Source organism: Gymnoscopelus braueri, assembly GCF_963280865.1.
Source record: "Gymnoscopelus braueri genome assembly, chromosome: 16".
In the NCBI taxonomy this organism is placed as follows: Eukaryota; Metazoa; Chordata; class Actinopteri; order Myctophiformes; family Myctophidae; genus Gymnoscopelus; species Gymnoscopelus braueri.
This window is the reverse complement of record NC_137616.1, coordinates 20,133,348-20,161,331: the sequence shown is the minus strand read 5'-3', so window position 1 is coordinate 20,161,331 and position 27,984 is coordinate 20,133,348. Positions and strand designations below refer to the sequence as shown.

Sequence of the window (27,984 nt, the reverse complement as noted above, 5' to 3'; positions counted from 1 at the left end):
GGACTAAACATTACAGACCACCAATGCTTGAATTAAGGGGTAATACAGCGGTGAATGTTCACATTGCAAATTGTTTGTTTCTTCTACTTTTTACACAGAGATTCAAGATTTGTTTCTTATACAGGTAAAAGCAGTGAAATGCTGTTGTTTCATGCTCTTCAAGACTGTGCTAAAATATCAATTACAATTTAGCAACAATACATAATAATGATAAGAGTAAAAAAAGATGAGAATAGTAAAGTTTAAGAACTATAGGTAAGGGTAAAAACTCCTTAGCAGCAATGGGGAGTCGGTAGAATATTGGGGGAGGGGGGTAATTTAGTAGTTGGATATAGACTGTGCAATAAAAAGTATACATACCGTATATGCACTGCAGAGGGACTTCATTTAAGTCTATTGCTTTACTGGAGAACTCCCGATATGAGACGGTTGATACAGCATAAACTCAACTGAATATCCAACACTTAAATAAGAGATTCCTTTGCATGTGTGGAGTGGATGGGAAACATTGCATCTGCTGGCAAGCAAAAGTTTGCAGTTCAAGCCAGTCACGAGCAAAAGCCGTAGAGTAGACAAAACACTTTGTCTGTCTGTCTCTTTCACAAACATTACATGCATGTGGGTGTGTGACTCTGTGCGTATGTGTGTGGTCAAGTTCTTGATCTCCTACTTCCCAGTAACTGCTGTCAACTACATTGACACATCATCTTAGGTCACCAGGTCATTGAGTGAACGGTTTCTCATGGCTTTCTCCAAAAGACCAGTTGATCACAGTTGATGGTGAAGTCATCATATGTGTTTCTGGGTGGGGACTGGGGAGGAACTTGAACGTGTGTCAGAGTTCAAGTACCTCAGAGTCATTTTAGACTCGACCCTAACTTTTAAAAAACATGTGAAAAAAGTCACAAATACAATCAAATTCAACATTTTAAACAAATTAGACCCTTCCTGACAGCTAGTGCTGCCAGATCGTATCTTCACTGTATGATCCTATCACACATTGATTACTGTTTCATAAACGGTGTGATGATTCTCAAACCCATAGAACAGCTCTATATACAAGAGAGCGCTCAAGGTGTTTGACAGGAAACCTCACTCTTATCACCACTGTAACATCCTTCAGAAGTACAGTTTATATGACCTTATATGTGCCTCCCCTGAGGGAATTCATGAAGAGTAAGCCTGACAGAGGCACTAGGTCATTGCGAAGTGCAGCACAGGCAAACCCCATTCGGACAAAATGTCCTCTCAGTACAGGGTTGTTCAACATGGAATAACCTTCCATTGGCCATAAGAGATTGTCCTACTTTTCCATCCTTTAAGTACAATCTAAAAAATGTTTTACTTGATAACCAAACTTGCGATCATTCATAATCGTGCACTTTGTTTGACAACGTATCTTGTACTACTTGAAAGAAATACTGCACTTTATACACAATTCACTTTAGTATACAAATATATATTGCCCTCTAAAACGCAATTTTCTTAGTGCAATACTACACGAGCCAAGTGGAACTTGTTTTACTTTTAGCCTTAAAATAGATATACTTTTCACCTTTTGTACCTTTGTTCTAGTATTTATGTTTTATGCTCTGTTTCCCCTTGTAATGTACTGCGGATGCAAATTAGCATCTTTGCTAAATCTGGTGTATTTTCGTTGTACTGTTCATTAATATGCAATGTCCCGTCTAAATAAACAAGTAAAGTAAAGGCATGATTACGGGTGGTCCATGTCTGTCCCTTCTTGGCTATAGTGGAGTCTCATGTGATTTTCTGTCTCGAACCTTGCCCTGTACATATTCTTCAGGTACATATGCCATCATGAAATTCTACTGTCAGAGATACGTAGTTACAAAAGGAAAACTACATTTTGCTTTTACTGTAAGCTCTGGGAATTCTGCCATTCCTCACTTTCCTACATGACTGAATGCATGATCAGGGACCACATGCAATACCTCCACGGACCACCGGTTGAAAACCCATGACCATACACAATGAAGAGAGGAAAACAATCACAACATGAGACAGAATTTACAGTAGAGACTGGTCTGAGCTATGATGTGCTTGCCTGACACTTCTGACTGGTCAGAAGTATCATGGTAGGCCTTTTATTCTCATGGTCAGAGTTCTCATGGACGGAGTTCTCGCAGGTTAACGCTTCGATGGGCATCGTGGGGTTCTTGTATTCCCAGTACTCCACGATGGGGTACGTGACCATGGTGAGCAGCAGGACAGCCAGAAGGATGTACAGCTTGGTTTCTAGACAAATGAAGGTGCTGTAGGTAAAGGAGATAACGGCACTCAGGGCTTCCCACATTTTTGAGTTGGCAAATGCTGCCTCTTTGTCTCGAGGGAAGAGCACCCCATAGATAGCTGAAGAACGAAGGAAGGAAAGAAAGAAAGAGAAAGAAAGAGCGAGCATTACTTCAGGTTCATCATTCAATATTTCCAAAGTATATCTCAAATTAAACTAAAAACATAATATGGGATCTAATTAAAACCATTCTATTCTCACAGTTGGTCTGTGTTTGCCACACAGCGTCTGCCACGCCCCACAGACCAGGAAACACAAAGAAGACGGGCAGCTGGTCGGGATGAGGCCTCCAGTACAGCATGGCTATGATGCAGGAGAAGTTGATCATGGCAGCTGCAAATGGAGAGACGTGGGATTAGAAACCATTGCTCATTGAATGTTGGTGAGTGATTCAGATCAGAAGTATTAACTAAAATAAAGCTAGATATTCTTTCAATTTCTCCCCAGCCTTGGTGAGAGATGAAAATGAAGGATGCAAGTCGTTTTAGTTATATTGGCTATGCAAAACAAAAGTTACGCGACACTCTGCCAATCAGTTAAAGGGATATTTCACTTTCAAAAAAACTTTGGGTCATTTTATCGTCTACACAGGCTTTTGTGAACCCCCCAGACCGTTTTTAAGTTACTTGATTCAGTTTTTAGATATTTGATATTCATTTAATCAGACATGCCCCCTTCCTATACAAACCCATTATAACTTCAAACTCCATTTTTAACATGTTAGATTCATCAAAAACACCCGTCCTTGGTTCTGGTGACTCACCCTGCCCTCCTGATACGCGAGGGGGCCGTGTTTTTTTCGATAACTTTTTTCATTTATTTTTAATTTTTTTTTTGGAAAATGAAAAAGATTAAATACAATAAAAAAATTAAATAAAATACATGAAAAAAGTTATCAAAAAAACACGGCCCCCTCGCGTTTTAGGAGGGCAGGGTGGGTCACCAGAACCAAGGACGGGTTTTTTCGATAAATCTAACATGTTAAAAATGGAGTTTGAAGTTATAGTGGGTTTGTATAGGAAGGGGGCGTGTCAGATAAAATTTATATCAAATATCTAAATACTGAATCAAGCAACTTAAAAACGGTCTGGGGGGCTCACAAAAGCCTGAGTAGACGATAAAATGACCCAAAGTTTTTTTGAAAGTGAAATATCCCTTTAAGCCTACGGGTCAGGTTAGCCAATCAGGGACTTGTACTGACTTAGCGGCAAAAACGTGACACTCTGCAATCCGTTTGGGTTGGCCAATCAGGGGGAGCTGATGCTTACAATCTCCCAAACACAGAGAATTTGTGCGTTCTCTTCAGACCCGCAGGCCGTCAGATAGATATTTGTGGTTTTTCGGAAACCATTCGCAACGGCACACCTTAGGGCCATAAGAGATACACACGCCAAGTCGGATGCTCGGGAAAGACTGACAGACTGCATTTGCATATGGGCATTGGTAATGATTAAGCAATACCCCAGCCACAGCACAGTGACACATACACACACACACACACACACACACACACACACACACTTGGTAAATTATCGCATAGTTAATTTGTTATACAGTTATATATTTATGGACCACAATAGTTCAAGCCCCCAGGGCGTTTTGTATTATCCTGTTAATAATATAAATTACAGGTGTATCCTTGATTATTTGAGCCACGCGAAGCACTAGTGCAAACTTATTGTAAAGAGGCTCTCCATTTGTCTGTTACAGTATGTTTATGGTATATCTGTCACGCCGTCTGCAAATGTGTCCACCAGAGGGTGCTAAAATGCGGCTGAAACATAGCAGGGCTTACCACCTGATTGCCTTGTTTACACTGATAAAAGTATATCTTATATGACCCTGGTCATGGACTTGGATTTTACCTAGGAAGAAGAGAGGAGCTCGGCCAGTGTACATAGCCAACTTCCCAAAGACAATGGAAGACACTGAATTGCAAGCCCCATAGCAGATCATCACAAAGCCAACATAATGGATGCCCAGTGCACAAGTGGCAAAGTTCTACAATGGAAACAAAATGATTAAAATACATGCTGGTTGTGATGATGATGATGATGATGACGACTATGTTCTTGGTTTTAAACGAGCCTCGGAAACATCACTGCTCTGTTTTTCACATTTTCCACATCATAAGGAAACAAGCCCCTCACCTTGGTGTACTCGCTAGAGAGGAAGCTCTGTTCAAAGCCTTTGTACATGGTGAGAGGGATGAGGAGGAGGAGACTGCGGTCTCTGAGCAGGCGGAACGTGGCCAAGAACGTGCTGCAGAATGGCTCCCGGTTCCCACGGAACTCCCTGGACTGACTCTGGTCAATGTTGTCCAGAAACACCGCCACAATGATCATGGCCAACACCCCGACTCCTAGAGCAGTTTCAAACCCAGGGAGAGAGGATCATTAGAAAGAAAATTATTCGGCGATAGAATGACTTCCAGCATTATAAAATAAATAAATAAAATAATAATAAAGAGAAAATAAAAAGCATAAAATGATCATGATGTTACCGATGTAGGCTCCGACCAGGGTCCTGACCAGTTTTGGTTCTGGTTTGATGGTGCTCATGCTGGTGACGTTTGGCTGGACGTCACATTCAACCACTCCACAGAGCTCCAACTGTTCCTCCGTGATGTTGCCTGGAAAACCACATACATTTAATTAGTCAAAACGGTTGTATGCCTCCGGTTCCACCAACCAGGCATCAGAGCCTATATGGTACACCCCTTAATCACTGGGCTATCGGCACCCTAGACTTTGAAGATAAAATTTGGTGAGGTCAGTGACCTTTGGCCACCTACTTCTAAACAGTTCATCCTCGAGTCTAAGTGGACAATTGTGCCAAATGTCATGAAATTCCTTCAAGGCGTTCCTGAGATAATGCATTCACAAAGTTGGAACAGACATACATACGGACGGACAAATGGATGGATGGACAGACAGACAACCGGAAACATAATGCCTCCAGCCTAGGCTACCGCCGGCAAAGGCATAACAATATAACATGTTTGCCTGTTATTAATTAGCAACAAGATTAATCCACAATTTTAACCAATCATGACATTTTAACAGTTGACGCCATTACTTCAACAGCAGGATTCACCCAGAAAATCTTATGACGCTAACCACAACATAGCGCACCAATGAGTGGTTATAACTTGTGATTATTCTTCGTAACATGTTACCATCTGGGACTACATTTTTCTGAATGGGATTCTGAATCAACTGCAATTGAAATCTAAAACTAATAGCTAATAAATTAAGCATATTTTACGTGCACCTATTTTGGAGTCCAGTTGGAATATGAGAGAGGACATGAGGTTTCCCCAGATGCCAGCGGACTGGAAGATGAAAAAGAAGATGCCAAAGTATTGGTTGATGACATCGGCACCCTTCCTGCCGTCCTTGGCAGCCTGTAGATTACCAGAGATGGTCAGGTAGGCACATGTGGCCGACCATAGAGGTGAACCGCCCAAACCCAGGATCACAGAGGTAGGGATAAGTGTGTACCTGTATGAGAAGAGGACAGGCATCCATTCTTGTAATTTGATTATTTGTTCCTTTAGCCCTCTTTGCTCCTACGTTCTGAAGCTAATTTATTGTCACATGGTTGTATGGCTAGATGAAAAAACATTATTTTCAATGGTTGCGTTAAGTACAACTTAGGCTTAAAGGACCATACTTCTTCTGCTTCTTAAATGACTTCTTGAAGTCATCAAATAAAGCATGACATGTTCTTCACATCTTTTGTTGTTGGCCATGAGGATTTGGGAGCTTGCTTGATATTTTCTGTGGGGAGGATGTTGGGGAACACACATAATCTTAAAGGAGAATTCCGGACATTTTAAGTGTTATCTTTGATGTCTTGTTACTCACCTACCGACGTAAAAAGTGGCGTTCTTTTTTTCCAGAGATTCCCCTGTCGTCATTTTTTAAACCCCCTCCGTTGTCATAATGGGAGCGCGTGGGTTAGGGAAATTCGTCTATTATAACCGATGCAAAGTTATTTTTTTCTCTACTACTAGTCATTGTAGAGTCTCATGATAGTCAAACATGCGCTGAAAGTTCCTGAGAGGCTACCGTTAATGGCGAACGATTTAACACTGGTTGCTTGTTTCTCAACCTGGCAACACCGAGTTGCCAGGTTCTGGAAAGAAACAAGCACAAGCCACTTTTTACGTCGGTAGGTGAGTAACGAGACATCAAAGATAACACATAAAATGTCCGGAATTCTCCTTTAACAGTTCCTTAGTACTTTTAGTGACGTAACTTCTGCCCTTTAAGTGAAAGCTCCCTGGCAGTTTCCTTCTAGATGATTTTGTGCTTGTTTTAATTCATGGACAAAATGTCTTTGTGGTATTGAGACAGCCAGACAGACAGATGAACAGAGAGGAACAGACGGATAGATGACAGACAGGCAGGCAGGCAGGCAGGCAGGCAGGCAGGCAGACAGAGGTTGGTTTCTCACCATCCAGGATAGAGGTTTCCAAAGGAGTAGGAGACATAGCAGGCCATGCTGACCACGATGGTCCACTTACAGCCGAGGTTCTTGATCATTATGGGGGGCAGAAACATGGAGGAGACGATGATGGAGGCATAGATGACGCTCAGAGATGCCACCCCCATCCCCTGCTCCGCATTCAGACTGCTCTGGACAGGAGAGACACAAGATAATGGATGAAACCGTGACAGTTTATTTGTTGATGTAATGCAATTATACTTGATATACCTTGCCTAGACTAGAGAGAGATGACCCATGTCTTTGATTTGACTGGACTGCCCATGACAAAATGTTTTATTAAGATGAGGATTGTCCTTGCTTAATACGCAAAAAAAATTGCTTCCAAATTTTGCAACAAAAATGTATGGTCTGCAATATAATTAGGATTTAGATGTTGAAAAGGTGTCTTGTAAGAAAGAAATATGTTAATAAGCAGGGGGTAAGGTTATTAAGTAAAACAATTTTACAAGAAGGGCTGTAAATTCTATTTTCTCATAGAAATTGTCAGATTTTTCACACAGAGTTAAATCAACACCAGATTTTACTGTGGATGTGACTCAATATGCACACTTTTGCCACTGTTACAAAGTTGCGAAATAACCTTTTCATGCTCTGGTGTTAATAAAAACTGGTCTTATTACTGAGACAATAATGTAGATGCCAGTTTGCGTGTGTTTGAGTTGCCATTGTCAACTTTAGACTATACAGTAGTTCAACAGATGACCTTAAACTCTGCTGTGCCTGCATGAACCACCCATCTGTTTGAGTCAACTTGTGAACTTACCTGTAGACTTTGCAGGCTTCCATAAGCTGTAAACAGTGACAGAAATCCAACGGAGACCACAACCACATTCTTTAAGTTATGGTTGAACATTTCTGCTTTTTGTTAATCCGCAAGGCACTTCACCTTTAACAAAAATAAAATAATATTAATAGTAATAATAAGAAAAATTAACTGTATATTCTAAATCAGATTCACAGAGTGAATCCAAGTACAATTCAAAGGAGCTTCTGTCTGGCGGAAGCAAGCATGTCTTTGATATACTGTAGTCATATTTGGGTTCAAAGTACATATTGTCTCCCTCAGCTTTCCTGCTGGCTATCTCTCCTACAGTCTCCCTCTCACCTTTCCAACTGTCTCTCCTACACTGTCACAAAGTTTTCATACAGTTTCTCTCTCCTACACTGTCTCAGATTTCCCATCCTTTTCTTCCTATTTCCATTTTGATGATTGGAAAATGATTCAATTTCTGCAAATAATAAATCAGACACAGCAACACACACTTATGTATGTGATTATCATGATGACAAATATGTGTTGATTACATTGACAATATTTTGTCTTATTAGGTGTTGATAAGATTGTACTGCAAATTGTACTGCAAAGACCTGAAATGTTGGATTACTGGAACATGCAATAAGTGAGACATGATAGATTCATTAGCTAGCCTCTCGCTCTTTTTTTTATTTTTATTTTAGAGCTTGTAGATCTGCTATTTTCACAATATTTATCTGTAGAATCGAGTCAAACTAAATGTAATGTCTCACCTCCTACAAAGTGCTTGTCAGGGTGGGGGGGTACAGTTCAAATATGATTATTCTGGGGGGTCACGGCCTGAAAAGGTTGAGAACCACCGGCTTATACGAGGCAGACATGGAGCAGGTGTTTTTCTTATCTTTTTTCCACTCCGCTGCCTGCTGACCGTTCGGATGTCCTCTGAGCATAATAAACATTCTGTTTATTGATTTATTTCTTTTTTACATACTCACAGGTCATATAGGCATGTACTGAAGCAAATAAAAGATAGCCTCTCTCGACGTAGCCTCCTATGGGTTGTTCTAACATCTATTCTATCTATCTGTTGTAGTAACATCTATTCCAAGGACAATACCGTATTGATATTGACTCTTGTTTGTACAGATACTGTACTCTTTACCTCACTGTACATTGCACATACTGACTGTACTGATGTGCAGTATATTTATGTAAATGCCACGAACCCTAGTCGACAAATGACAACGTAAATGGTCACATACATAGTGTTCAAAGTATAATTAACAAATTAAAAGTAACAGGTGAGCAATATTCCCTTGTAGTTAGGGTTAGGGTGCATGGGATGCAGGCAGCAACCAGAACCGCAACCAGAAGCCGGTGATGTGAATAACTAATATTTTGACTGCAGTGCTACAGTACCAAGTAACTTGGCTTGGACACCAGGTAAACAACAAACAAGTTAATCAGGTTCTTGGGATTTGGAACAGGAGCCACCAGGGTGTTCTCGTGGAAATTGAAAGAATCAGGGGGCAGAACCTTCTAGGGAAGTCTTCACTGGAGTTTAGTCTAATTAAGTCAGAAGTGTCATAAAGCCAATGGATGTGATTGTTCCAAAGAAGAATGAGAATTGTATGGCAGTCTTTGGCTCAACTGTTTATAAAGTGTTCTGTCAAGTGACCAGCAGAGGGAACCAGAGTCCACATAATGAATAAGTAGAGGACACACCCACACCAGCCTTATTTCACTTAGAAGTGAATGACCAACAGGCTAAGTGCACGTAAAGCATAATGTAATTAATTACATTTAATTACATTATGCTTGTAGCTCTAGGTCGGGCTGTAGCCCCCGAAAAAAAGGTTTAACCATGTTGCAACCATTTCCATTGTAGCCTATGTCTAATGTCTGAGTGACAAATTGTGTACAGTGTACACACATTTCACAGTAGGGAGACTGGGGTCAAGAGTAACAGGGGGCAAATGTAACACACTCAATCATTCTAATCAGAAACAAGCTAGAGGGATGAGACTTCTACTGCACATGCTCAGTATGGTCCTCTCTGCCTATGGAAGGGTAGAATGATAATTTCATCTCAGCAGAAGTTTTCAACAAAAACTGATTTTGAGGTGTAAAAGTAATTTTGTTAAATGTACAGTATTTTCCTTCTGCTGTCTAAAGTTTGGATGACAGCTAATTTAAATTTAGATGAATTGTATCTCTATGTTATTGGTAACAAATTAACGTTAGCAGCCTATGCTAGTATAGGTGTTTCTAGCTAGGATATGGGATTTCATGGCTGGCCGATTAGGAGCAATATTGTAAGACAGTGTGACCAGGGTCTATTGTAACAATGTGTTACAATGCAAGCAGATTTTGTCTGGTGTTACATACTTTTATGTTAGTAAATGAACATATTTCACAAAATGTCCAAGTAAATATACATTTACTTTTCTTGTATATACATTTGAAAAACAAATTTGAAAAAAATATTTTTTGTAATTATACAAAAAAATCTTAAGTAACAAAATTAAATTATACATATTACTTAGTGATGTGCTTTTATTTGGGATATAGTGTTAACTTAAGTCTTGTCCTTACTAGTGAAAGCTTTAAATGGTACTATCAATTAGGGAACATATACATGTTTCTTATAACAAAATATGACTGGTATATGTTAAAGTATTCTGTGAATTATGAAGGAAAATGTAAATAGTGACTTTTGACCCTTGTGTACACTGTATGATGGGACATGTCTGTCCCCTCCCTTCGTCCCATTGGACGATTTAATGCTTGCCTTCAGGACACAGTTAACGGGACAAACATGACTACCTACTGCTTCTGAAGAACTCCTATAGCTGATGAATTCGCATGAAGAGGAACATCTGTTTTTAGGAGGTGAGGCACCTGACCTGAACTGTGAAGGCAAGTGTGAAGTCAAGTCCAACGTGTAGCTAATGCTGCTAGTCCAGTAGAAGTATCCTATTAGAGCTTTTGCGAGGTGGTGGAGTAGAGATATGTTAATGGTTTCTGATCATTTCGCTCTCAACCTTAGTATCCGCCCTCTCTGCAACGTCGCTTACCGTAGGGGGCGCGTCTGCATAGACATGGAGCAGGTGTTTTCCACTCCGCCGCTGGCCATTTGGGTGCCCAAAGCCAGTGGTTCTCAGCCTGTGGGTCAGGAGCCCCAGGGGGGTCCCCACATGATTTTGGGGGTGATCCCCAGATGACAGTGAAGTGACAATTTAAGGACTTGTAACCAAAAATAAGACCATTACGGCATCGAAAGTAATCAACAAACTATTCTATAAAAACTGGTGAAACATTGGCCAAATTGTCAAATAATATTATAAAGAGGCAAAAATTTTGAAAATAGCAGATCTGCAAGCTCACAATGCCTTGTAGATCTGCTATTTTCACAATATTGTGCTTGTCAGAGTGGGGGGGTACAGTTCAAATATGATTATTCTGGGGGGTCGCGGCCTGAGGTTGAGAAACACTGGCTTATATGAGAAGGGGTCGTGTCTGCAGACATGGAGCAGGTGTTTTTCTTATCTTTTTTTCCACTCCGCTGCCTGCTGGCCATCAGGGTGTCCTCTCAGCCTGATATCTTTGTGGTGCCCCAGCCCCAGGGCCCAAAGGCCCCCAAGGCCCCAGCCCAGGTCTATTGGTTTGGAGTAATTTGATTAAATGCAGTGGTGGAAAGTAACTAAGTAGTTACATGTACTCAAGTACAATTTTGAGGTATTTGTGCTTTATTTTATTTCCAATTTCCAATACTTTTCTTTTACTTCTACTCCACTACATCTCAGAGGCAAATGTTGTACTTTTACTCCAATACAAATATTTGAAAACTCTAGTTACTTTGTAGATTTCTGTCTGTCTGTCTGTCTGTCTGTCTGTCTGTCTGTCTGTCTGTCTGTCTGTCTGTCTGTCTGTCTGTCTGTCTGTCTGCCTGCCTGCCTGCCTGCCTGCCTGCCTGCCTGCCTGCCTGCCTGCCTGCCTGCCTGCCTGCCTGCCTGCCTGCCTGCCTGTTTCTTTCGATCTATCTGTCTGTCTAAACGCTTGCTTCCTCCTCTTCTCTTATGGAAGCCTTCTTTGCTCCAGGCTAGTGCCAAAGCACTCTTAACAGTGTTAACTTAAGATAATAAAAGAAGTACAGGACCCAAACAACCCCCGGGCTTCTCCAGGTTGGAGCCTACTTCATCAGCACCACACTTATGTGGCCTTCTTATGGAATAGAGGAGGATGGTGTGACTTAACACACACCTCGTCTCTCAAGACATAGTTTCAATTTGCAATGAAAATATGTCACCAGAATCGCTGTTTAGTTGAATAGGGGCTCTCCTAGGGGGCAGGCCCCAGAGCAGGAGGCAAGCATATTAGCATAAAGGGGCACTGCCAAGCCTGATTTCCTTTTATTCAGGAATTGAAATTAGCTTGCCCACAACGAAACAAAGAAAATACCAAATGGGTTCCCTGGTTGATGGTAAAGTATTCAATCTAAGTTGTCCTCATATAATGTCTTGTGGAGGCTGGCCAGCAAGAAATAAAATGTCAATAAGGTCCCAGTGGTGGACCTTATTGTGCGATGACCCTATAACCGCAAGTCTCAAGATGTTTGTTGATGCTGGGTATTTATGTTGATGTGTTAGTGTTGTGTAGTTGTGTTGATGTTGTGATGGTATTGAGTAGTTGAGTAGTTGTGTTGGCTCAATCACAATGGGATTTATAGATACATTCTAGAAGATCAGCCATACTGTTTGAGTTGCTAATACCTGGCACAAGGTCTAAGACTCTATAACCAGGATCAGCATTGGACCCCAAAATCTGGCATTGGTCGGGCTCTAATGCAGAGTGGCTGCCTGGGATCAAGTGATCATCCCTTAGCACTCATTTGGGTGGCACAGCCCTCGTGTGTGTTTGTCTGGGAACTGGAGAGCAAGGCTATTGAATTATTCCCTAGTACCACAAATGCCCACTCAGCATTTTCTCATTCCCAAGACTTTTGCCCTGGCAGAGTAACATTTCCGATTGGTTTAAAATAGTCTCGTTGGAAACCTACCAAAACAATCTGCTTTCTCCATGTGGCCCAGAAACTCATTCCTTATTGTTATTATGTACACGTATATGAGCCTTCAATCTTCAGTATTCTTCAGAATAATAAATTATCTCTCATCTTTTTTTCTCTTGCTTGACATTTCATGTATTTTGTTTCCATCATTTTGAGTTTAGTTTCAGTATAGCTAGCTACTGCTAAGTGATTTGGTTGGGTGCTGGTTTCTTTGGATTTTTATTTAGTAATTTTGGCTCAACTCTTCTTCTTAGAGGAACTTAGTTGAGTACCATGGTGAAACATAATTTTTTAATTGTACAGAACTGGAAGAAGCTCACCCTTACTTTTCACCTGCTCATGTTTTTTGGTATCTCCAGTCATGACATCTGTCATAAAATAAATGCTAAATAGAGTTCAAATTATTAGTAAAATGTGAGATTATCAAATGCTTTGTGACAGCTCTCCTGTCACAGTGAGTATTGTCACTGATTCAATAAACTGCCTTGCCTTGTCACTGTTATGACATGCATATGATATGGCTGTCTCAGTCTTATGATGCAGGATTCAAGTATGTTTTATGCTTATGTGACTAAACTCTAAAATAGTAAGCGAAAATAGGCTGCTTTCCATTTCCATTCATCATAATTATTTTGATGTATCTATCAGTTCAGTGCACCATCCCATAACTGTAGCACATTTAAAATGGATTGGACCAATATTCCAAATCAAGTTTGGAGGCATGAATCATTATGTAACAAACAGAGAGAGACAGGAGTGGCCAGTCAGGACAATAGTTTATCCTATTCTTTTATATAAAGTACCTGCGTATGGAGATAATTGATTTGAAGACTTCTGGTTTATGACGCAACGGAGAGTGTTTCTATTTGTGGGACAAAAATGTCCAAATAATTTATATCTCATGTTCTAACTGTGTGTTCTTATGACTGTGTGTATTCTTCCAAACTAAGAAAAGTGGAGGAAAAAATACTTTATAGACTGGATGTTGGACATTAAAGCTACCACAATAACTGCATGGCTACTTCCGCCCTAGGGTGTGGATTTAGAATTAATGTCATATACATTTTCTTTTCTCACAAGCATTAAAACCCTCTTTGATCTCTCAGCAGAAAGAGTTGCATAAGCACCAGCTTTTCCATCTGAGTTAAAATCAAATGTGCGTGCGTGCGTGCGTGCATGCGTGCGTGCGTGCGTGCGTGCGTGCGTGCGTGGTGAACTCTGAGTAACTTCTGAGAGAGAAATATGTGAGTCAGCTCTCACACCTTACACCTAGACCACAGAACTAGGAACTTGGGATAGAAAATGTGTTTTGTAACATTCTATGGCAGTGGCCATTGCGACCCTCACCCTATTGTCAATGCATTATAGATTGCTCATCCCACCATTAAAACATACAGGATTAACCTTATTGCTCATTCACACCAGATTAGTACTGTATATAGTAGAGCTAGAATTTAATTCTTCTTCTTCTTCTTTTCCATTTATTTTTACAATTCAAAATGATATGGCAAAGTAGACAGTAATGAATCACTTAAACCCTATTTATTTAGTTGATCAAAGTCCCCCGGGGGTCTATACAAGCCCCCCCCCCCCCCCCTTTTAGCTGAATGTTGAATAGGGATGCTTCGGTTCAAGTTGTTGAAAATGTCAGGAAGGGCTTGATGTAAGAAATCACATGATGGGGTTTGGTGAAGCTGTGGCCAGAATCACACACTCCCTGGAAAAGCTGAGGTCACAGCATCTGTCATTTCTGACATTTTGATGAACATCATCCTAAAGATAAATATACGATACGTACATACTGTATGTAGGCTAGTTAAATATTTAAATCTCACAAATGCTATTTAGTAAGTAAATGTATCCATTACATATTTTTCACACCACAAAAAAAGCTTGAACCCAACCTTTATTCAGCATCATCCTAAGACATAGATACAATTGTTTATAGTAAATGTATACCTATGTATATTTATAAAGACATTTATTAAGGCAGTAATGTTTCACATTTCACGTGTCCCTCTACATTTTAGAGTCTACAACATAAAAGAGCAGCCTGCGTTCCCCTCCCAACTCCGACCAATATCAAGACTCCTGGGCCTGGCTTCTGGATACACATGTTTCTTTTCCTATGATGCCTCAATCACTCTACAGACACTACAGCTTAAAAGGTGAGTTCTCCTGATGCTTTTCAAACTGTAAGTAGAGTCACAGTTCTCTTTTAATCACAAATCCACTCTGGGGTGACATGTACTGTAATTGAAACAAGATATTTACCTTCTCCTCCAGTTGAGTCTCCTGCTACATTTGACCTCTTTCACTTACATCTAGTCGACTCACCCGACTCTATATCCAGCTTCCAGGATGTAGTTGGGAGTACAAGGTACGGACTTGTGCTTGTATTCATTTTAGTGCAGTATGGTACTGTGGGCACAGGGAGGTTTAACTGGTCCACCTTTTGGTCATCATCAGTGGATGCAAGGATGTTTTTCCTTCTGAGACTCACTACAGCATCTCTATTTCCAGCTGCCACATCACCAGTTCTTTGGCATGTGGAAGTATTTTTCTTAGACCTGGCTCTCAGGTCCATCTCAAATGTAGTTCCTTACCAACTGCACTATTAGGACATATACAAAACAAAAACAACAATCAGGAGAGATGAATACAAATCAGTAGTCTGTTTTCACTAAAACAGACACATCTGTTTTCTCCCTCTCCCTTTATTTAAGGCAGGGGTCCCAACCTTTTTCAGCTCGAGACTAAAAAATACAATTTGTGTCTCCCCTGAACCCACATTTACAAAAATACATTATGAATTAACCAATTAAGCCCTTTGAATTTGTTTAAAACAACGTATTTCTGAAAATATTTTGAAAAGCTGTCTGAAAAACAACAAATGTAGCACCAAAAAAACCAAACACAAGACCCTATGTTTGGCAAACACTGATCTCTCCCTCTCTTGTCCTTCACACTCTTCAACCATCCTGGTCTCTTTCTTACTCTTCTTCTATCCACTCTCGCCTCCACTCCTCCACCGCCTCCTCTTATTCACCAGTGTGTTCCTCAATCCCCACCTCCCATTGCCATCTCCCGCAAATCCTTGATGGAATCTCAAACATATGCTCTGCAGAGGTGAAATCCTCTGGGAAAGGAAGACAGGAGTCTGTGTTTTAGGAACCCAGCCAGACAACCAACAGGGTGGATACAAGAAAAGTGTTTTATTCCACTATTAATTAAATTAAAGAAACAAAAGAAAATGTAGTTAGATGCACACAGCAGATGGCAGCTAGAGTGGAGAAAAGGAGCACAGAGAGATGTGAGGTTATTGTGTTGCCTTAAGGCAAATGTTCAATTGTTCTGTTTATTTTCTACTTGAAGCAATTCTATGCAGCATGTTAGTATTTCTATTAACAATAGAAAGGCTTGTAACTACTTTATTGTGAAGGTGTGTACCAGTGAATTCTATTTTGAAAACAGACCTGTCCCAGAGCTGTGAGCCGGGACCTGTGAGCCTTAAAACCCATCTAACCCACTTGGAAGTATTTTAGACGCTATGTCGTAAGTTGTATTGCTGATTGCAGTTATTGTAACTTTCTGTGACCCTTTTTGTGATGTTTTGTGAATGTTTATTTAGAATTTGGGAAAGTTAATTCTTGAACCATGTTTGCTGCTGTCTGTAGAGCGTAGACAGTAGCCTAGTGCACAGGTGTATGTCATCTTGCTAATTACTTTGAAGTGTGTGTGATTTTGCTACTCACCTGTTCTTTTTCACTGTGAAATGTTCGCAATGCTGTCAATTAAGAACACAGACACTGAATATTTTGTATTGTTTATTATTTTGCAGTTATCACCGTGAGGTTAATGAGGAAGAGCAACAGTAAATGGTCAAATCTTACTTCGACTCTGTCTTCATTGGCTGCGGTTTACTTTGGTGTGTTTAGTGACAGTTCCCTACACTCCCTAAGAACACTACAATTATAGTGTATACTGTAGGTGCTGGGCTGGGTTAGTGGCTAGTGTGTTGGAGAGAACAGAAACCACTAAAAGATTCTAGCTATGAACTGCTTGTTCATGTCACCCATTTCATCCCCATCACTAGTGTTTAGCCACTTAAAAAGTACCCCAAAATAAATAAAGGCTGAAAAAAGCTTGACCTAAAAGATGGAGATAATCCATATGCATAGGGGTCACAAACATGTTGTCAATGTAATATTAGTGTTACCTTATTTAGGGTTATATATTTTTTTATTTATACCACACACATGTCAAACATGCATTCATGTAATTTCAGCTATTGGGCAGCATTGGCTCAGGGGGTAGAGCGACCGCTTGGGAATCTGAAGGTTCCTGGTTCAATCCCTGTCTCCTCCTGCTGGATACATGCTGAAGTTTCCTTGAGCAAGAAACTTAAGCCCTATAACTCCTCCCGATGAGCAGGTTGGTGCCTTGCTCGCATAGCTTCCCCCGCCGTCAGTGTGTAAGTGTGTTGTGAATATAATGTACAATGTAAAGCGCTTTGGAAAAAATGCGCTATTTAAATCCACCATTTACTGTACCATTTATGTGGTAAGAAATTACAAGGCATGCAACTCAACAAGCAGAATTTTCCCACCACTTTTGTGTTTACTCAAGAATGATAGAGCAGTGGCTATGTATCCATAACACCATAACTCACACCAGCCTAAGATAATTATTTGTATTTACAATGTGTACTTTGGAAAGGCTATGCATGTTAATCATATTCTTTGACATGCATTGTGACAACAGGATATTATGTGGGACGGATGGAACTGTGTTGATGCCTGTTGGTGTTTGTGCATTGTTCATATCATTGTCAGCGTATACATGCATTAATGTTACAGCACTACATATTCTTAAGATTATAATTTTTGTGCTCCTTTATTCAAATAGGAGAGTGAAGAGATTAAATAAGCATGATACCAGGAGTGTTTTTTTTAAGCATAACTGTATTTCTACAGAATTAATATTCTGGAGAGATAGTTAGATGTATAAGTCTTCTTCAACTCTGTGTAATTTCCATCTACTTAATTAAGGTTGGTAAACTTGGCAGTTGCAACTTAAGTCAGGGGTATCCGCAAGTTTGAGTAAATAAACAGTAGCCTGATTCTTTTTTTAAAAAGCAGAGTCTTTATAAAAACTTTATGAGGTGCAAGGCTGCAAGCATGGACTAGCATTTCAATGGGATACTGTCATCAGACTAATTAATTTCGTACATGATAGGAAGAAGAGTGAATATGCAATATTTTCAGCATTTAAAGCAGCACTATGTAGTTTGGGGTATCAGTAGCCACTTTGTACACAAATAACATGTCAGCCAACATCTTTGACTTCCTTACCCAAGAGTCTCTGCAAGCATGTCTGGCAAGGACGCGCTGCGGACAATTTAAATCCTTGATTGCAGGCCTACCCACTGTCTGCAATTGCTTTTAAATTGTGTTGTATCACACGATAGGGAAAGTTTGTTTCATTTTGTTTCTGTTCTGTCTTGTTTTTGATGTCAATATTGATGTGAAAATGAAATTGTACTGTAAAGTGTACACTGCAAATGAGGGCAACCTCAATGTCTTTCGAGAATAAATAAAGGTTTGAAATGAAATGAAATGAATGTGATTGGCCACTCTTCGCTTTGACTGGCAGTTCTGCCTTGGTGCCTTCGGTGTGGAAGATTCTTTTCCAAGGGGCGGTTACAAACAGGTTCATACGTCAACAACAAAAATCCCACTTTGAATAGTGGGCTCTGATTGGTCACCCAATCTAGGGTGAGTGAAATGCAATTCAAACCGAGGAGTGCTAGACCAATCTGCCCTGTAGCTGTGGCAGATTCGTCTGGTTTCTAGGCTAACAATGTATAGGCTTTTCCGGTCTTAATGACAGCCATAACTCGAGTTTGCAGCATGCCACAGGCTCCAAACTTGGTGTGTGGACTTAGACGGCCAATAGGGACAGGCTGTAATTGCTAAAAGCCCTGCCCCCTCTGTCTTCCTATTGGCTGGGGTTTAAACAGCCATAACTCCACTTCGCAGCATGGTACAGGCGCCAACAGGGACGCAGAAGGCATTTTAGAACCGATGGGGACGCATGCATGAGCGTGCGCGATTTTATTTTGTTTTTTCCGGGTTTGTGGGGGTTTTTGCTACTTTATTTCGGTTAATTCGGTTAATTCCATGAAGTGTAGATGTCGGAGGTTTTTTCTTTTTCTTTTTTCTTCATCCCAAAAGTGGAGGGGATATCCTGGAACTGAGTTTGTTCAAACCCCCCCGCCCCTCCTGCGTCCCTGGACGCCAAACGTGGTGGGTGGTCTTATGGGGCCAATAGGGATGGGCTCTAATTGCTAAAGCCCTGTTCTATTAAAGGACGACTTCACCCATTTTCAACCTGTCTTCATTTAATTGGTCCTCACTAAAGCTCATGACAAAATGGTACAATTATTTTCTACTGGGTCTGTGTCTTTCATAGGAGGGCTGTGGACACTTCAGAAACCCGCCTCATCATTAGGCAGGGTTTTTTTCCCAACAAAATGTCAACTTTTTTGTTTTGATTTTATTGCAAGAACAATGGCTTCCATTATAGCACGCTGACTTTGCAGGAAAAGAAAGCCTGCAGTTTCTATTAGCTTGTATTCCCCATCGATGATGTCACTGGTGGGCGGGTTTCTGAACTGTCCACAGCCCTCCTCTGAGACATAGATGGAGTAGACAAAATGTTATCATATTATAATGACCTTCAAATGTACAGTACATTCTGCTTAAATACATTTTCTAATCTACATAATATACTTGTGTTTTCAGCGAGCCCATGCAGTTTCTACAGGAACTGCCTTTTGTAGTTGCACCTGGGGGTGAGAACCCTGCCGGCACCAACATCTCTTGTTGAATGTTTCTCAATTGTGACCTTGACCTTTGACATTTTTGACCTAAAACTTAACTAGAAAAGTACGCTCCGTAGAGCCTCGGCTAGGAGGCATGCCCTAATAATAATCTGTCTTCCTCTCTGTCCCGGGCATAACTCGATCTTGATCTGGGGGTTTGTGCAGTGCCGGCGTGGGAACCGGCTTCCCTAATTGGCCAACCCGACAAGTCTGCTTAACTGATTAGCCGAGCTTCACATCATATTTGTGCCGCTGTGGCATTCATGATGCTGCACTGGCGCTCCAGTTAAGTAAGTGTCATATGTCACTGCAGTGTATATGTCACAGTACGTTTGGAGAACCAGTACGATTGAAGACAGAGCGCTCGTTTTTAGGCACGGGGCTTCGGGGCGATGCGGGGCTTTTCGAGACAGGGTTTATTAGCGAGGCTCGCGAGGAGGAGTGTGTGTGTGTGTGTGTGTGTGTGTGTGTGTGTGTGTGTGTGTGTGTGTGTGTGTGTGTGTGTCAGGGAGAAACTAAAACAAAAGCCAGCAGAACACAATAAAAGTATCTTAACAGTCCACCTGATTCGAATGCTATCTGCATTGAATGGGGAAATAGGCGAGTTTATTAGACCTTTGAATGGGCGAAATAGGCGACCTACTTACCTACCCACGATTTATCAGACCATTCATTGGGTGTTATCAAGACATACTAACCTACCAACTGACATGACTTAATAGTTCAGTTTAGGTTTCGCTTTTGGTTTTGGACCCTGACGGAGGCGCGCAGTCACAGGCGAACTGTCACCCCGTGAAGGACCACAGAGGGAGCTAAGGCGACCGAGTTGCCGTCCTGAACGGTGTGACGTTCGCCTGTGCCTACTCAGCGCCGTTTGAGTTATGTACCGATAGGCACAGAATCGTAAATATTGTTGTGCGGACTGCTCCGCCTCCAAGTAGGTCAGTAGCTCCTGAATGAATGGTCTGATAAATCGCGGGTAGGTAGTAGCCTATTTCGCCCATTGAAAGGTCTAATAAACTCGCCTATTTCCCCATTCAATGCATTGATAGCACTCGAAGCCGGTCACACACGCGCGCACGTGTGTGTGTGGTCGCGGCAATATATGCTTGTGCACAAGCCTGGCTTGTGGCTCCCTCTAGTGTTGCTTCTACAGAATTGCTGGGTGGGTGGTAAAAACGAGCGAGCCTTCTTCAATCGTACTGGTTCTCCAATCATACTGTAACATATATACTAGGTGTACTGCTACAGGTCACTCAGTTAATCTGTGCAAGCAAGTGGAGCAATATAGCCTAGTTAGCATGAGATAAAATATTTAAATGTTTAATATTTCAAGTTTCAACCAGTATAAAAGATTTATACTGGTTAAAAAAAGTCCCAGCTACATATTTAACTAGTGTCTCTCAAGAAATTGAGCCCACCGATTAGGAATGGGAATCAAAAGGTCCCTGGTTTGCCTGTTGTTGAAGTATCACTGATCAAGACGCTTAACCCCCAACTGTACCACGGGCGCTGTATTAAAAGTACCGACTGCTCCTAATAATTAAGATGTGTAAATGCGTAGGACACATTTAACATAACTAGATTGGTCACCGTCTAAGAGCACCCACCAGGTTTGGGGCCAGGGAACTGGAGTTATGGCATTTTAAAGCCCAGCCAATAGGAACACAGAGGGGGTGGGACTTAAGCAACTACAGCCCATCCCTATAGACCATATTCACACGGCGGCCATGTTGCTATTAAGTCAATGAAGTGCCACCCCGTTTCCACGGCAACGGGGTGGCACTTTCAATGTTAAATTCCAATATGGCCGCCGTGTGAATATGGTCTATTGGCCGTCTAAGAGCACCTAACAAGTTTGGGGCATTTAGCATGCTGGGAACTGGAGTTATGGCTGTTTAATGCCCAGCCAATAGGAACACAGAGGGGTTAGGACTTAAGCAATTACAGCCTGTCCCTATTGGCCGTTTAAGAGCACCCACCAAGTTTGGGGCCTTTAACCCAGCCAATAGGAACACAGGGGGGAGGGGCTTAAGCAATTATAGCCTGTCCCTATTGGCCGTTAATAGAGTTGTTTTCTCCCTATGACCCACACAAAGTACAGATACTTGTATAACGAGGCAATAAGGAAAAAAAACAGACTCAGAAGAGGCAGCCATGGGTGCAAAGAAACATCTTTGTATTCAGGCAGAGAGAAAATAGAAGGTTACAGTGTCACAGGTATTAACGCATCATCGGTCGTCCGTCTCTCTGTAGTTTAACAGAGAAAGCACTAGGCTTTAACAGTGTCCAGTAACATAAACATATGACATCATAGGATGACAGATCAATCGTCCAGCTGTCGGAGGTGTAATCCTGCCATTGGTGGAGAGCGATGATGCTAGTTGTCGTCAGATGAAGATGATGAAGATGAGGATGGTAGATGATGAAGATGATGATGATGGTGTGACAGTTTATCTAAGGAAAAACAGCGTCCCCATGTCTGGGTCAACACGTTGACATCGGCTGACCTGTCACTGGTCAGTGGTGATTTGGTGACATGGAAAAGCGTGGAAAAGAACACCGATATAGTGTTCTCAAAACATAGATAGCCACAGAAAAAGCCTGCAGCTAGTTTGACCTTGGCTTGCGTAGACACAGAGACTGGAAGTACAGAAGCAATACTTAACATGAATGATTTAGGCCCATATAATACCATTATTACTAGGACATTTTAACCAGGTTAATGGACCCTAGACACATTATGATAATTAAGATAAGAGATTAACTCTATCAGCCGTCTAAGAGCACCTACCAAGTTTGGGGCGTTTAGCATGCTGGGAACTGGAGTTAGCTGTTTAAAGCCCAGCCAATAGGAACACAGAGGGGGCGGAGCAACGGTGCGCCTCACAGGTCAGCATGTTACGTTTGTGATGTCCGTCCGTCCACCCACCGTCGGTCGGTTGACCCTCTAGAGTAGACCCTCTAGGCAATTTTAATATAAGATATGTATAAATGTACAGAGACCCAAAGGAATGGGGAATAAACTATTATCATTGAAGGTGGTGTAAGTGATTTTTTATTTTTTTTAATAAGTGGAAAATAGCAATATATTCCAATAGCAATCATTGCTGTAGAGTGTATGTTTAGTATCAGGTCTCCCCCCAACTCTCCAGCTCTTTAGTAAATAGGAAATACATTTTCAGTTCGGAATACCAATTATATCCAATGAGGAGAGGCTACTGTCATGGCTGTATGTAGGCATTTCACTACATACAAGGCGATTATTATAATTAGGCCTTAGGGCATGTCTCCTGGTGGAGATTTGCCCTCTACTGACTGAATGCACATTTCTAGTTAAATCAGTTTTTCTTTCTGTTTCTTTTTTAAAGTTTGCTTTTAGCAGCTGGTGTTTTTTCTGGCTTTTAGCTGTTACCTTGTTATATTTAGGTGTTACCCTGTGCTAGCCACAATGACCTAAGTTATTATTTTAGCAAGACGCTGTCAAGGTTGTGAGCATTCATCATTAGTGGTTGGAGTAGATTATACCCATCCTGTCCTAAGACATAACCATGAATGAGCTCATGTGTTATTCATGCCTGCATCTGTCACTCTGTTTGGGTTTATATTGGGTAAATTATACATGTAAAATGTCCTTGTCTGCTTGTTTCCTGTCTGTAGTACATTTTTCTTTCCTCAGTTACGGCAGCAAGTCCCAACACATGACTGTTTTTTGCTGATGTAGTCGGGGATTCACAGGGCATTTTCTGCCGCTATCCCCCAGCTGGACAATGCACAAATAGTCCAGAGATGCTGACCCCAACACTAACTGGCTTTATTTAGCCAAATGCCACACAGCACCTAACACATACACATGATCCTGTGAGCTCAAACACAGCAGAGCAGAGCAGAGAGGGAGGGAGGGAGGGAGGGAGGGAGGGTGTGTGTGTGTGTGTGTGTGTGTGTGTGTGTGTGTGTGTGTGTGTGTGTGTGTGTGTGTGTGTGTGTGTGTGTGTGTGTGTGTGTGTGTGTGTGTGTGTGTGTGTGTGTGTGTGTGTGTGTGTGTTCTTTTGATTACAGCTTAGAGGAAGCCTTCCTAACCAAAGTGTTTGACAAGTATGCCATCTTTTGTTTTGTATGTAACGTTGCTCTGCTTTACATGCGCTTTGTAACTAACTGTTTTCCCTTCATCTGACTGCACTGGCAGTGTTTATGTCCTTTGTACATCCTGTACTTCTTATTATGTGGACATAAATAAATATTTCAAATGGGTGTGTGTGTGTGTGTGTGTGTGTGTGTGTGTGTGTGTGTGTGTGTGTGTGTGTGTGTGTGTGTGTGTGTGTGTGTGTGTGTGTGTGTGTGTGTGTGTTTAGCTCAGTTAATCTTGCAAACCACTGGACCGGTCAGCGGCAAATTTCATGTGAGCGCTGCCAGTAGGCCAGGGAAGTAAATCCCTGAATATCTTTTACATTTTAGGAATTCATAACCTCAGATCCACCATCCCGCTGTCCCTCTATATTTGGGCAAGACCCTGTCTTGTTTCATAAGTGTGTTATTTGTTGAGGAAATCAATGTCAAAACTTTGAAGCCAGATTTCTAGATTTTAAGTTTACAGAAAAACTAAGTTCAATAAAGCTGTAATAACCACTGGGTCAATCAAAGCATCGTAATTTTGTAGCTCTGATCCTATGATTAATTCAGTTATACACCATTCACTGCATTTAATCACAAATAAACATTTAAAGTTTACTGATACAGTTATATGAAACATACATTTCAAACTAGAGATCTGTGCTGGTTTCCAACCAGTTCTTCATCCACAGCAAGCAGCACAGTAAATACATATGGGCAAATGTTTGCAGAAAGACAATGCAGACCATAGAAAGCAATAGGATTTCCGGCTGCCAATAAAGTGTCAGTTCCAGGAATGGGAGGATGTATGTAGGTACCAATATATACGATGACACAGACTAATCAGTGACTTTCCTGTGTTAATGACCTAAAATCATTCAAGTTAATTCTGCCATCTGACTATTATATCTCTAGTATGAACAGTTGGACTTTTGGCTTGCAGGGGGTGGTGCTGGATGAAAGGTCATGGGTCACTCAAATGGTTAGGTTCATCCTCCATGGAGCATGAATGTGCTCAGCTAGTTTCATGGCAATCCACCCATTCAATTTTGAGATATCATGTTAAAGTGGACATTTTGGCCTAAAGGAAAGGAGGAAAAGCCACGGGATCACCAACATCTTTAGGGTTCACTATCAGAGGATGAAGGTGCAACAAAAAGCTAAAATGCCACAGATGCTTTGCCGGTCTTAAGGGGTTAAAGCCACTAGCATGGCTAAAAATAAAAGTGGAGGTGCTCTTTTCTTCCATCCCTCCTTGCCATTGGAGAGGCAGGTGGGAGAAAGAAACAGATTTAGGCAGAGGTGATGACAGTAGAGCTTAAACATGCTTTGTGCGTGCGTGCGCGTGCGTGCGTGCGTGCACTGCAGTTTGGGGCTAAAGGACATTGCCTTGGAATCAAGAATGTTGAGAAGCTATGATGAAATAGAGAAAGTGTGTGTGTGTGTGTGTGTGTGTGTGTGTGTGTGTGTGTGTGTGTGTGTGTGTGTGTGTGTGTGTGTGTGTGTGTGTGTGTGTGTGTGTGTGTGTGTGTGTGTGTGTGTGTGTGTGTGTCAGAGAGAGGGGGGGTGGGATAGAGAGAGAGAGAGAGAGAGAGAGAGAGAGAGAGAGGAAGATGACAAAGGGAAGTTCCTTCAGAAAAACTTGGATGAATTATTCAACTCTGCCTTTGTCTCCTCTCCATTCGTCTCTCTCCTCTCCTCTCCTCCTCTTCTCCAAGCTGGTGCTGGCTCTGACAGCTTTATCCTAGCTCTGTCGGTTCAGCTGCCGGCACCTGCTCGGTGTGTGTGTACACTTGTGTGTGTGTGTGTGTGTGTGTGTGTTAGCGTGCACGTGCGCGTGTGTGTGCGTGCAGAGTTGTGTGCAAATGTGCAAATGTTACTGCACTCACTCACGCTTGCACCCTACTCCAAAGTTGAGGGCATTCATGTAGTTCATGAGTTCATGTTCGTGTGTTTGTGTGCGTGTGTGTGCGTGTGTGTGTGTGTGTGTGTGTGTGTGTGCGTGCGTGCGTGTGTGTGTGCGTGCGTGTGTGTGTGTGTGTGTGTGTGTGTGTGTGTGTGTGTGTGTGTGTGTGTGTGTGTGTGTGTGTGTGTGTGTGTGTGTGTGTGTGTGTGTGTGTGTGTGTGTGTGTGTGTGTGTGTGTGTGTGTGTGTGTGTGTGCATATTTAAGTATAATGTGAGTTGCCTTGAGTCTGCCCCCCCCCGCCCTTCACACCCCACAAACACTACTTTAAATAGCCTGGTAATTAGACAGGCAAATTACAGCCCTATCTGTCTGCCCGTCTGTAGCTGAGGACGGTGGGAAACGTAGGCAGCTTAAGTGCTTTCCTTTATTGCACGAATGGCCCAGGAGCATTTGAAAAGGAACAGAATGAAGGAAAACAGGGCTAGAAGGTGCTTATCATGAGGATTTGCAGAGTTATTTATTTTTTGCCTGGTACTAGCTATGAACTGTGGGAAATCTATGCCACTTAAGTGCCTTTTTTACCCGCTTAGCGAAAGCTGCGGGTCTATGAAGAGGCAGACCTACGACTCATCATTCGACAAATTTGCATTCGACAGATAAATTTGCATTCGACAGATTCATTTGCATTCGCCAGATTTGCGTCATTGGCTGTCGTTTAAGCCAATGGGATACTTTCCCATACTCTGAACGGGCGGCCTCGTCCTCCCAAGCTAGGGGACTATGCAGTCCTCCGAGCGCTAGCCGAATTTGGCTAATAGTTAGCTTGTATGATGTTACTAACTAACTGTTTTTAGCCAAGCGCGCTAATGTCCGCTCCCCATTAGTTATCGACGCAATTCGCGTTATTACTCTCGTAATTTTCATGTATTGTACATCCCAAAATAAAATTTATTAACCATGTTATGGTGCTGTAATGACTTTATATTTTCTCAACATAATACTGTCTTTCACACGGGCCTTGGAAAAGAGGATCACTTCCGCCATTTTCTTCTTCGTTGGTCTAAACAATGACACGGTACAAATTTGCATTCGACAGATAAATTTGCATTCGACAGATTCATTTGCATTCGCCAGATTTGCGTCATTGGCTGTCGTTTAAGCCAATGGGATACTTTCCCATACTCTGAACGGGCGGCCTCGTCCTCCCAAGCTAGGGGACTATGCAGTCCTCCGAGCGCTAGCCGAATTTGGCTAATAGTTAGCTTGTATGATGTTACTAACTAACTGTTTTTAGCCAAGCGCGCTAACGTCCGCTCCCCATTAGTTATCGACGCAATTCGCGTTATTACTCTCGTAATTTTCATGTATTGTACATCCCAAAATAACATTTATTAACCATGTTATGGTGCTGTAATGACTTTATATTTTCTCAACATAATACTGTCTTTCACACGGGCCTTGGAAAAGAGGATCACTTCCGCCATTTTCTTCTTCGTTGGTCTAAACAATGACACGGTTGCCAGATTTTGAGAGAAAAATAAGCAACCAGGTCAATGAAAACAAGCCCAAAGACTTAAGTGACTATTAGGCTACATGAGCACTTTACACCTATATGCATCGGCTATTTGATAATAGACGACTTGGCAATAACCGATCTACAAGCTCACAACAAAATAATAACAAATAACAAGCAACTACCTACATTTACAAGCAACTTCACAGAAAACAAGGTCGCCTGTAATTAGTATACATGGCAACACTAGTACGAGTACTTTTCCCACCACTGTTGCTGTTTTTAACATGACTGCCCTGTTTACAAATGAATGAATACACACTACAACCAAGGTTACTGTAGCAACATTTTTCATGTAAGGTATGACGCTAAAATCAGCTGCATTTTATCAGAAAAAAAGCAGATCTACAAGCTCACAACGCATCGCCGCCTTGTGAGCTTGTAGATCTGCTATTTTTTATTATGACGTTTTATTGAATACTTCATTTACAAAAGACATTAATGAAACCAAATGGACCCATTTGGGTTTTTCTTTCATGTAAGCCAGTAGTGAAAAGGGCAAACTTGCAGTTATGCATTACAACTCAAGCCTAGCTGTTTCAAACAGTGAAATCAAAAGACAAGTTGTGAGCTTCACTTTTATAAAGGGTTAGGGTTACATTGCAGTATTGATACTTTTACTTAAGTAAAACATCACAGTACTTTTTCCACCACTGTTGATGTTTTTAACATGACTGCCCTTACGCTACCTGCATTCTATGGACTCACTTCGTCTATTGTGAAAATAGTTTCTTTCTTTCATACATAAATGAATACTAACTGGTCACCACCGGTCTTTTGTCCAGGAACAATGCATACAACACTATCAACCAGTCCTCCTGGGTGTGTGTGTGTGTGTGTGTGTGTGTGTGTGTGTG

The 27,984-nt window shown here is 41.5% G+C and overlaps 1 protein-coding gene across 1 annotated transcript; it reads right to left on the bottom strand.

Moving 5' to 3' along the window:
- Positions 1 to 2,053: 2,053 nt before the first annotated feature.
- LOC308102869 (protein unc-93 homolog A-like) lies at positions 2,054 to 7,682 on the bottom strand (the record flags this gene model as incomplete). The annotated part of the gene is made up of 8 exons (XM_080452725.1): positions 2,054 to 2,373; positions 2,516 to 2,647; positions 4,180 to 4,315; positions 4,465 to 4,676; positions 4,818 to 4,946; positions 5,582 to 5,817; positions 6,776 to 6,957; positions 7,593 to 7,682. The coding sequence occupies 8 exons, from the start codon at positions 7,680 to 7,682 to the stop codon at positions 2,054 to 2,056; spliced, it is 1,437 nt and encodes a 478-aa protein (XP_080308851.1).
- Positions 7,683 to 27,984: the final 20,302 nt, after the last annotated feature.